The sequence below is a fragment of the Calypte anna genome, chromosome 1 (genome assembly GCF_003957555.1).
Source record: "Calypte anna isolate BGI_N300 chromosome 1, bCalAnn1_v1.p, whole genome shotgun sequence".
NCBI classification, from domain to species: Eukaryota; Metazoa; Chordata; class Aves; order Apodiformes; family Trochilidae; genus Calypte; species Calypte anna.
The window spans coordinates 53,002,675-53,013,994 of record NC_044244.1 but is presented as its reverse complement, the minus strand read 5'-3'; the positions used below and the strand labels follow the sequence as shown (position 1 = coordinate 53,013,994).

The following is an 11,320-nucleotide window of genomic DNA, read 5'->3' as shown; positions in this document are numbered from 1 at the left end:
ACAGATCCTGTGAGGAGAGGCTGAGGGAGCTGGGGCTGTTCAGCCTGGAGGAGGCTCAGGGGAGACCTCATCGCTCTCTACAACTCCCTGAAAGGAGGGTGTAGCCAGGTGGGGGTTGGTCTCTTTTCCCAGGCAACTCTCAGCAAGACAAGAGGGCATGGTCTTAAGTTGTGCCACGGGAGGTTTAGGTTGGACATTAGGAAGAATTTCTTTACGGAGAGGGTGATCAGGCATTGGAATGGGCTGCCCAGGGAAGTAGTGGATTCTCCGTGTCTGGAGATATTTAAAAAGAGACTGGATGTGGCACTCAGTGCCATGGTCTGGTAACTGCAGTGGTAGTGGATGAAGGGTTGGACTTGATGATCTCTGAGGTCCCTTCCAACCCAGCCAATTCTATGATTCTATGAATTGCACTTTAAGGCAACGCAGACACTGTGAGGACAGACTGTGGAGCTCCTGTGGGAATTTGAGGGTGGAGGAGGAAACACCTGGAGAAGGTGCCTGAGGGTACCCCCAGCGGGAGCTGTGCTCAATGCTGGTGCCTGCAGGGAATGAACAAAGAGGTGCTTGGCAACAGCTTGTCACCCCGATAGTCACAGGTCCTTCTCCCCAGATAATAAGCCCATGGCACCAAGGATGAAGCAAAGGAAGATCTCCTAAAATTCTAAAACTGCTCTCTAAAACTGCTCTCTAAAACTGCCTGACAGGAGGTGGTAGTGGGGTGGGGATTGCTCTCTGCTCCCAAGTCTCAAGCGATAGAGCAAGAGGAAGTGGCCTCAGCTTGTGCCAGGAGATGTTTGAATTGGATATTAGTAACAATTTCTTCACTGAAAGGGTTGTCAGGCACTGGAAGAGGCTGCCCAGGGAGGTGCTGGAGTCACCATCCCTGGAGGTATTTAAAGGCTGTTTAAGATGGGGTGCTCAGGGACATGGTTGGAGTTGGCAGTGCTGGGGGATGAGATGATCTTAAAAGTCTTTTCCAACCTAATGATCCAATCCTATGATCCTATGATAAGCAGTGGCACCACCCAGACAACCACTGGCCAAAAAAACCATTCCCAGGCCAGCAACAGAGCTGGATGTAAAGCCCACAGAAGGATGCTGATTGCATCCCGAGGGAAAAAGTGATGGCATCCCCCTGCAGATGAAAAGTGTCAAGCGTGACACTGAGGTGGGACAGGAAACATGGCTCTACAGAAATAGAATCCTTCAAAGGACTGGGAGAGATTTCAGTCCTTGGAGGCACAGCCTACCCAGGTCTGGGGGTGTATCAGGAACCACAAGTGCAGAGGGGCACCTTCTTCTGCTGGAAAACCTGTATGGGGGTAAAATTCTCCCTCACCCCTCAATTTTCTTGGTGGAGCTCAAAACTGTTTTTGCTTTGCAGCTCCAGAACCAGGGATGGAGCCCACAGGGAAGTGACAGACAAACCTGAGGGGCTGAGGGAGAGATGAATATAGTGCTGGCAGCCTCCTTGCCAAGGCCAGCAAGAGCTCATGGTGACTGGAGGGGAATGAAAGAAACAGCAGCTGAGACATTTAACATCAAAGACCACCCAAATCTTTCTTTATAGGACATAGTGCAAATAGGAGAAATATTGGTCATGCTTTATAAAAGAGAGGGGCAACCCCTTTCAGGCTGCTTGGTGTGGTGGAAGGAAAACGTGAGGAGAGCTCAGTATGAGTCCCTGCAGCCCTGGCTCTCCAGGCAAGCTGCTCATCCTCCATGGAAGGAAAGGTCCCTTGTAGTGCTTTGTGGGAAACTGCACATTATCCCACCTTTATAGTTACTAAAAAACCAGTCTCTCTACTCAAGTGACACAACTGCCCCAACTCAAATGCAGGAAACAATACCAGGAAGTTTGCTGGGAGCACCATTTTGGGATTTAGCACACCTTCAAGTATACACCCCGTAGGGCATCCAGACAGCCTGCACTGGGCTGCCACAGGGTGTGAGCAGGTCACCTCTGAAGGGGGACAAAACATTTTAAGTTACCCAGGTGTTCCTGAACTCTCTTCTGTAACTCCTGAAAGTCACTGCAGATGTTGGACTGGGAGATAAACACCATCTTCAGGTAACTCTGAACTCTGCAAAGACAACATGAGGGCCTCAACGTCACTAGATTTTGGCCTCTTGCTTATCCTCCAGAGCATGTTGGTCCTCTTTGTAACATCAAGATCTGAGCAAGTCTTTGGTAACTCATGATGAGTAGAAGGCATGGAGATGGAAAAAGTGCCAGGAAAAGGGCAGAATCCTGCTGTGGATCTCCATTACAACATTGTCACCAACAGCACTGATGGGTCCCAGTGTGCAGTGAGACAGCTTAAAGCTCATCCTTGGCATTAACAAGATGCTGCAGGGGATGAACCCTCACCGTGTGGTCCCTCAGCAGCTGGTCCTGTGACCCTGTGTGGCTGTCAGGGGGTCTGTTCCCTGAGAAGTCTGTGAGAGTGTAATCCTGCAGCAGGCCAGCTTCTGCTGCGTGGCGCCGGAGCCTCTCACTCCCTAGAAGGCCCTGCATCCTCAGGTACCCCTGCTGACAGCAGGGAGGCAGCTTCTGACGTGTGAGGGCAAACAGGAAACAGGACTCTGCAGGGGAAAGAGAGGATCAAAAATCAGACGCAGCAGAGGTACCACAGAGAAGATAACTCCTGGAACTCTGGAGTATTCATTCAGAGAGAAAGGCTGAGAGAAAGAGGGAAAAAGACAGGAGTGTTGCACCCAGCACCCTGCCCTGGATGGCAGCAGTAATCAGCTCAGTTATGGAGATGCAGGGTGGAATCTCCAGTCTGCACTCTGAGAGGAAGAGGAGCTGCATTTGAGCTTGCAGCTCTCTGCCATCTTCTTCATATCAGAGGATTGCTTCCCTTTCTGCATGTGAGGTTCCTTCAGGAGGTTCCCAGGCCAGTCTTCAGACCAGGAAGGGACGTAGCAGAGGCTCACCAGCTTTCACATCCCTGCTCTCCCATTTCCCATGAGAATGTCATCATCAGGACATGAAAAGAGATCTGGTACCCAGTGGCAAAAAGGAACATTTGGATAATGGAGGCAGAAGGAAAGCTGCAGGTAGAAAAGGGGCTGAACCCAACCTCATACACCTTTCCCTACGTTTGGGTATGCTCAGGGCAGGTTTGCTCTGATGGTGAGCGAGAGGAAAGGTTATTTGGGGACATGCACACCGGCAATTTTACTGCCTGGGGAATGCATCAAAGAGCTGTGACTAACAGCGAGACCATCAGCTCATCACAGGGATGTATCAGCTATTTGCAGAAGACATTGGTCCTCTTGCTTGTCCCTTGCACCTCTACTTCTGTCACCTTGATCGACCCCGTGCTCAAATTACCTGCAAAAAAATTGCGCAGGTCGGTGCCGAGGCAGTTCTCCAGAAAGCGCCTCAGAGGCAGGATGTGAGCGTTTGGGGCCGTCCAGTCTGTCAGGAAGTCCTCCACGATGTGATGCACAGCATCTGGGCGAGGGAGAGGCCAGTCTGGGGGACGAAGACTCATCTCCCGCTCTGCCAAGAGAACATTAAGGGAATCTTTCAGAAGCAGAAACGGCATTAAAAAAAAACAAAACCAACCAAACAAACCACTCCTGGAGCGGAAAGCAGCCACGACAGCTGTTCCAGCTTTTGTCCTGACCTTTATAATCCCTGCTTTACTTTCATTTGCAATCCCCTTCTGCTAGCTGTGTCCTCAACAGCCCTGCCACAGCACAGCTGCCCCTTGCCCCTCCTGCAGTACTTCCTGTCACCTCACTCTCACTCCCCCCTGGGCAGGGGCTGCCAGACGGGCTGAGCTGCATTCAAGCTGTACCTCTGCTACCCAGCACTCTTCTTTTCATGCAAGGCAGGTCGGACCCTGACCCGAGGTTTCTGGAGATGAAGATTCAGCACATTACTTTCCCAAGGCAATCAGTATTCTGACCACGTTTGTTTGCTGGCTCTGACACTCATCTTCAAACCTTTGCCTTTGGCTGCCTCCATTGCTGCGTGACCTTTCAGACCTGGGCTGGCTACAGAGAGCAGCTTTGTTTTGGCGACAACACTAAACAGCCCAGCTTCATCTGCCATGACTCTGCAAAACACATACAGGGTACTGTCCAAAGGGAAGCAACATTTCTCATTTTGGGAATGGGGCAGTTCCCAGCATGCCTGTTTGATCCTATTCTGAAATGTGAAATCTCCAGTACAACCCCATCCCATGCCTCGTATCAACCAGACCAATGGAAACTTCTTGCTGACTCTCAGCATTTACTTGCCCAAGAGGATGGATGTGAAGGAATCGGAGAAGAAGGGTGTGCAGTACCTTTAGGTACTACCCCCTTGCTTCTTTGGCTCTGAAGTTTTATTTTTTCATCCCCTCTGTTTTGTTGGTATCAGGAAATTAACAGGAGGTGGGAAAGGTTACCTGTTGGGAGGCGTTTGTAATAGTAAATAACAGGATGCAAAAAGTTGGACTGCCAGGCATGCTGTGCCTCTCCCACGGCTCGATTGTAGTAGAAGACATCCTTGTCAGCTCCAGAGAAATTCCTTCCATATTCCATGATGACAACAAACAGCCCATAGGGAGCCTTTCTCCCTGTCTGCATTTCCAGCTCAGACAGGACTCCAACTGGATACTCTTCCAAGTATTCAAATGATGTGGCATTCCTGTGAATTGCAACCAAAGCCAACAGAATTTTCCACCAGAGAAAAGCCAGCTGGGTTACAGCACCCCCTCAGCTGGTCAAGGCTAAGGCCAAAAAGCCATCAGATAGTGATTATTTTTGGTCATTACAGATCAGGGCTGGACTTGATTGCAGAGCTTATGAAGGCTGCAGATACTGTTACAAGACTCCATTACTTTCCCAGATTATGGGGCTCCTCCCTACATAAGCACTGCTCATGGAAAGTTTTTCTGCAAGTAACGACACCTCTTGAGCCTAGAGGGAAGGTCTGGACCATTTCAGCCCCTTAAAAGAAATAAGTAATTGGCAGAATTTGGTATACTGGCATCAGTTGTGGCATTGGTACAGGTTTTGAGGTGGCTGCCTATGTGATGGTAACGTCCTTAGGCAGCAATGGAGCAATCTTTGTGGTGATACCACAGGAAGCAATGGTAAAGGAAAAGGAATGAAACGATGGATCACAGGGCTGGGAATAATTACTCACTCACTCACTCACTCTCTCAGCAGTATGATGTCAGCCAGGACACCGAACATCTGGTAGAGGCCCGAGGCCTCATTCACCCGCTTGATGATGGAATTGGTCAGCTGTGTAACAGGGTAGACTGTGGATGGCCAGGGGACACCATGGTGACGGTTTTCCAATAGGCGGTGGACTGCACGAGCTAAGACAGTGAGAGGAACAAAACCCAGCTTATTTAAAAATCCAAGCTTGCCCTTATCTGACTGCTCTGCTGCAGCACACACAGATACCGGCAGGACAGAATAAATAAGTTTTACAGCTCATCCGTGCTCAGGATCTCCCACCCCAATCACTGGTAACTGCAGTGGAGATGCCCTCTGAAAGCTGATGTGATGCTAAGTGGTTGGTGGGGGGTGCGGGGTATCCTCGGGGACATTTCACTACTTCTGAGCAGTCCTTTAATGATAAGCATGGGCACACACACATAAAGACAGAAATTCTCTCTACTGCCCAAAGCCACTGGGTTTTAACTCCCCAGCACAGACCTCTCACCCACAGCCTGTCATGAGGCAGAGCATCTGCCAGGCAGAAATCTATTGTGTTACATAAATAAGAGATAAGGGGCAAGGGAGACACAAGACAAAACAAAGACAGACAACCAGAAACTTCTGATATGACCCCAAGTTGCTTCTCCTCCACTTCAGATGCTGCTGCAGCTCAGCTGCGCTTTGTTGTTCTTACTGCCGGCACAAGACTAAGGGCGATGTCTTTGCAGCAGTAATAGATGAACTCTTCCTTCAAAGGGGAGGAACAATTCCCACCTCAGGCCCCTCTGTACACCCCAGAACTCACTTGTATAGCGGAATCCATGGATAAAGCCACCAGCAGATTTCCTGAAGTCAACAGAGTGGCTAGCAGTGCCAAGAACAAAAAGCCCTCGAGTGCCTCTGGACTCATAACTAGGTTTGATCTGAGGATACTTCTTTATATTCCCTTTTCCTGGCATCATTCTAAGGGATCTGATGTGCAAAAGAGAAGAGCAGGCCGTCAGTAAGAGCAGGGGTGGAAAAACAGTGTTACTGCTAAGGCACATGTTATATTGTAGCCACTGCATAGAATCATTTGGCTGGGTTGGAAGGGACCTCAGAGATCATCCAGTCCAACCCTTGAACCACCGTTGCAGTTGCTAGACCATGGCACTGAGTGCCACATCCAGTCTCTTTTTAAATACCTCCAGGGACGGAGAATCCACTACTTCCCTGGGCAGCCCATTCCAATGCTTGATCACTCTGTAAAGAAATTCTTTCTAATATCCAACCTAAACTTCCCCTGGCACAACTTAAGACCATGCCCTCTTGTCTTGTTGAAAGTTGTTTGGCAAAAGAGCCCAACCCCCACCTGGCTACACCCTCCTTTCAGGGAGTTGTAGAGAGTGATGAGGTCTCCCCTGAGCTGCCTCTTCTTTAGGCTGAACAGCCCCAGCTCCCTCAGCCTCTCCTCATAGGGTCTGTGCTCAAGTCCCTTCACCAGCCTGCAAGACTGCTTCATGCCCCCATTGCCCCCCATTGCCTCCATTGCCCCCCATTGCCCCCCATTGCCTCCATTGCCTCCAATGCTGTGGCATTGCTACTTCCCCAAGGGCATAAAGTCAAGGATGATCTTCTCAGAAGACAAAGCTACTCATTTTGTGGTAGATCTAGACAAGATTAGATTCCAGCCTAAGTCACTGATTGTGGATTTTGGAAGACAGTGAAATTAGCAGTATTGATTTCAACTGATGGATGTAATAAACAAACCCAGGTGGAGGGAAGGCTGCATGCTCAGGGAAAAAAAGCTGACAAAACCTTTCTGTAGTGATCCATACCTGTGTACACCATCCTCACTCAAAAAACCCTAAACATCTCAAAACAGAAAACATTGCTAGCCTTGCTAGCTTTCTCCCTGTGACCTGGCAAGCCAGGATGTTAAGTTCTAAATGTGCAAGCTTGTTCTGTGTCATCCAAGTCCTAACACTTCCATTTGTTCAGACTTAGGTCAGCTTGTTGGTCAGAAGGCTGTGGCTTACACGCTCCCTTTGGGACACTGACATAGCTGTGTGACACCAGGTAGCTCAGAGGACGTGGGGGTCCAGGCCACGCTGACAGGAGAGGACCTGCCCTTCTCTTTTGTCCCTAGTCAGGCCTTTCATAGTCTCACTCTAAATACCTCCTTCCCTGGTGATCCTTGCTCTCCCTTACCTGTTGTAGATGGAGAAGTCAAACTTCCAGCCCAGGCAGCGGATGACGCGGTCATAAGGTGCACGGGTGGCAAAATTATCCAGCTCATCCTGCGGGAGGGTGATGGAGTCGATGCCTGTGCTGCTGTTTCTGTCCTCCAGGTAGAAGCGGAGTGTGATGTGCAGCTTCCCTTTCTTGTCCTTGACAATGGCCAGATCTTCCAGGTCACCCTCCAGAAGCCCATCTAGAGATTTCAGCTGGTAGGTGTCCAGCAGGCCATTGTTAATTGCTCTACAAAAAAACCCAAGGGGAATGTAAGAAGGGCTAAAAGAGAGGAGGAGAGGTGTGATCCACAGTTCAGTTTCAGCAGCTGGGAATGGGACATCTAAACCAGGCATCCCATGCTCCCCCTTCAGTGCAAAGGTTATCTGCAGAGCCTCAGGCCTCACAGGAACAGCTCAAGTAACATAGCCTTGCTGCCCTTGGAGGATGTAGTCATCCTCTCATCTCTCCTCTATGATTGCAAGCAAGGGAAAAACTTGGGAGCCAGCACTTTTTAATGATACAATTTCCAAGAGGACATTTTCAGATTTTACACAGACCTCAAAGAGATGTCGTCAAGCTCCTGTGCTCAGCAACTAAAACCTGAACTGCTTTAAACCAAGGAAGTAAAGACAGAAGGTCCCACATTTCCTCTGTGACCCCCAGGAGCACAACACCTCCTGTGCCAGTCTTGTCACTCAGACAAGAAGTTGTTCCCCGTGTGCTGGCTGTGTTATGAAGAGAAGAGGAATGGCTTCCTACCTCAGATCCCCGACGTAGTGAGTGGCCCAGGAGAGGCGCACACGGGACCGGCTCACCATGTGGATGAAATTTGTGACACCCAGGATGTTCTCTGCTGTCTCAAAGGCCGAGTTCCCTCGGCCCAAGATCAACACAGTTTGGCCAGCAAAATCTTCTGGGTTGATGGACACGGTCTCATAACCCTCAACGTATTCTGAGCCAGGGAAATTGACCACGTTGGGGACCCACGTCCCAGTGGCAACCAACAGAGAGCTGCAAAAACAGGGATAGTGGCAGAGAATGCAGGAATTATGGGAATGGGTCAATCACTCCATCTCATCACCCCTTCCTCCTCCCGCTATGGAAGATGGCTACGATGTGCCCCCTCCAGCCATGCTGGATCAGCTGCACAAGCCATGGTTTCAAAAGAAAACTCTGCCCAGCTGCACTTCATGACCTGCTCCTCTCTTCCCTATCCTCAGGCCAACAAAGACTACTACACATGTCATCATATGCCACAAAAGTCAGCATGGGAGCTGTACATATAGGCCTCCTGTTTTTCACAAACGTGCAAGCACTATTCAAATGTACTCACTGATGATGTATGGAACACTACAGTTTCACAGGTCGATTATATCTGTTGCATAAAAGATAACCAATTTAAAATTTTTGTTGCCACTTAGTACAGTAGAACAGAAGTAACTTTTAAAAGGGACAGAAAATGGTTTTGGTGTTTTAAAATGTAACCCCTCGTCATAAAAAACCTGTTAGCAACACCCCTGATTATTAAAACCAGAATCAAGTACCATTATCTTTTTATAGCTGTTATCTCTCTCTAAGAACTTTTACTCGAAATTTCTGTGACTTAGAAGGAAACACCAGGCAGCCGTGGCTTGTGGCACTGTCTGCTGTTTCAGCCTTGCTCTCACAGCTCCTGAAAGCAAATCACTCACGGTGCGTGGGTGTCCGGGATTGCCTTCTGTCCCCTCTGAGCTTGCCAGCCAGTGCACCTCCAAGTGACAGCCAGCCTGACCTGCTGTCACAGAGCTGCAGTGCTCAGGAGAGGTGAGAAACATGCTCCGTATGTTCATGAGTGATTTCTAGGTTTTTAGGAACGTAGCACGGTGGCGGCACAGGATACACACGTAAGTGTGACAAAGGGAAGGGGAATTCAGGGACACTCAGCCTTGGGAGTTATTTCTCTCAGTTGTCTCTCTCTGCTGCAATGGCACCACTTTTCTCTGGTTTCCCCCTGACAGCTCTGTGCCAGCCTGGGGTTTCACTTGGCTGGGATGTACCTCTAAGCACACATGGGTTAAGGGAAGTGAAGTGCCACTGCACTGAGTCACTCGAGCTTGTAATGAGGGAAACAGTGGCTACAAATATGACTGAGTTTTTGTTTTTTTTTTTTTAAATTATCTAGTGATCAAGCAAAAGTTTACCTATTAAGGAGGGAACCTGTGGTGATGGGAACTGCAGCCAGTTTTGTCTGCCCTGCCACTTCCTTGGCTGTCTAAGGCACAATGTTGCTTGCAAAAGGCAATGCCTTCCCAAGAGCAGTTATTCCACCTACACATCCTGCCAATCCCAACGAAGTGTTTTTACCCTGTGATGGTGTCTCAGGGTCATAGAATCACAGAATGGCTTGGGTCAGAAGTGACCTTAAAGATCATCTGGTTCCAACCTCTTTGCATGAGCAGCGACACCTCCCACTAGACCAGGTTGCTCAAAGTCTCATCCAATCTGGCCTAAGTCTGTAACTCCTCCATCCTTGCAGATACCTGTGCCTCAGCTGGGTAAGGCTCTGAGCAACCTGGTGTTGCTGTCCCTACTTTGGGTAGGACGCTTGGACAAAATTACCTTTATTGGTCTCCTCCTACCCAATTTATTCTGCTATTTTGTGACTTGGAAGATGTCCACGTAGAGCAGTGTGGCTAGCCCTGGGTTCACCCCTTACCTGCACTTGTAATTCTGCCTGTCCTGGTCAGTCAGGAGGAAGTAGTGGCCATTCCAGGCCCGCTCGTCCCTCTCTAGGGTCACGTGGATGATGGCCGTGTTGTACTGAACCCGCAGCTTCAACAGGGAAGCAAACTCCTCCAGGTAACGCACCATAGCATCGGCGTTGGGGAAGAAGTCCCGGGAGTAGTGTCGGAAAAGCAGCCGGCGGTCATGGCTGAGGAGCGAGTTCCAGTCGTGGCGGAGGTTGAACTCGCTGTTGGATTTGCCCGTGTGCCACTTGTTGATGCTGATCAGCTTGCGGTGGCGAGGGTAGAGAGCGAAGAAGCTGCCGGGAGCGTGGCTCCGCTCAAAGACGACGTAGTCCCGGTTGGCTTGCTGGAGGAAATAGGCTGCCTGCAAGCCCGCGGGGCCGGCACCGATGATGCAGTAGTCGTGGTAGAGTAAAGTGGCGCTGCTCGCCACACACAGGCTGCACAAGGCCAGCCCCAGGAGCGTCCCCCAGACCGCTGGGGCCATGGCGGTGCCAGGAGAGCCGCCCCTGCAGGGGAAAGGTGCGGGGAGGTGTCACCCGGGGGTGGGCAGAGGCCTCCCCGCCAGAGCCACCCCCGGTCTGCCTGGCCGGGCCCTGCCCAGGCCCCTCTCCGCCATGTTGTCACCATCGCTCCTCAGAGCCTCAGGCCGAGGTGGGGGTGTCGGGGTGGGGCCATCCAATCGCGAAAGGGCTCCCAGTTCTCCCAGCCAATGGGCGGACGGAGCCCCCCCCCCCAGCCAATAGGAGACAGCGTTCGGCCAGCAGGCGGGAAGGCGGGACAGCACCCCTGGGCACCCCCGCAGCGTCCCAACAGCCAATGGGGAAGCGAGGCGCAACCCCGCCACCCAATGGGAGATGGGGTGCTCATAGGGACCCACCTCGGCAGCGATGTAACTCCCCCTCGCCCCAGTTCCCCGTCCCCCCCCCGCGGTCCCGGCGGCATGCGGAGTGCGGCCGCCAACCCGCGAGGCGCCACCGCACTCGAGGCGCGGGGAGCAGGGGTGGTGGTGGTGGTGTCCCGCCCCGCCCCGAGCCGCCCGCACCCGGTCCCGCCGACGGCCACACCTGCACCACGGAGCTCGCGCCGCTCCGCGCCTCCCGCACGCGCCCAGGCGGCGGGTGGGTGCGGGGCCCGGGAAAGGCGAAGGAGGATGGGGGGGGGAGAAGGGGAGGCGGAGCAAGAGGAGCGGTGGGGGGGGGGGG

The 11,320-nt window shown here is 51.4% G+C and overlaps 1 protein-coding gene across 1 annotated transcript; it reads right to left on the bottom strand.

Annotated features, from left to right (window-relative positions):
• Positions 1 to 1,591: 1,591 nt before the first annotated feature.
• FOXRED2 (FAD dependent oxidoreductase domain containing 2) lies at positions 1,592 to 11,266 on the bottom strand. Its single transcript, XM_030449044.1, has 9 exons — positions 11,183 to 11,266; positions 10,085 to 10,624; positions 8,149 to 8,400; positions 7,366 to 7,635; positions 5,981 to 6,147; positions 5,165 to 5,330; positions 4,410 to 4,651; positions 3,344 to 3,514; positions 1,592 to 2,589 (listed from the first exon to the last, which is right to left on the bottom strand). Exons 2-9 carry the CDS (start codon positions 10,600 to 10,602, stop codon positions 2,324 to 2,326), a joined length of 2,052 nt encoding a protein of 683 aa, XP_030304904.1. The 5' UTR covers positions 10,603 to 10,624; positions 11,183 to 11,266; the 3' UTR covers positions 1,592 to 2,323.
• Between the last annotated feature and the right edge of the window lie 54 nt (positions 11,267 to 11,320).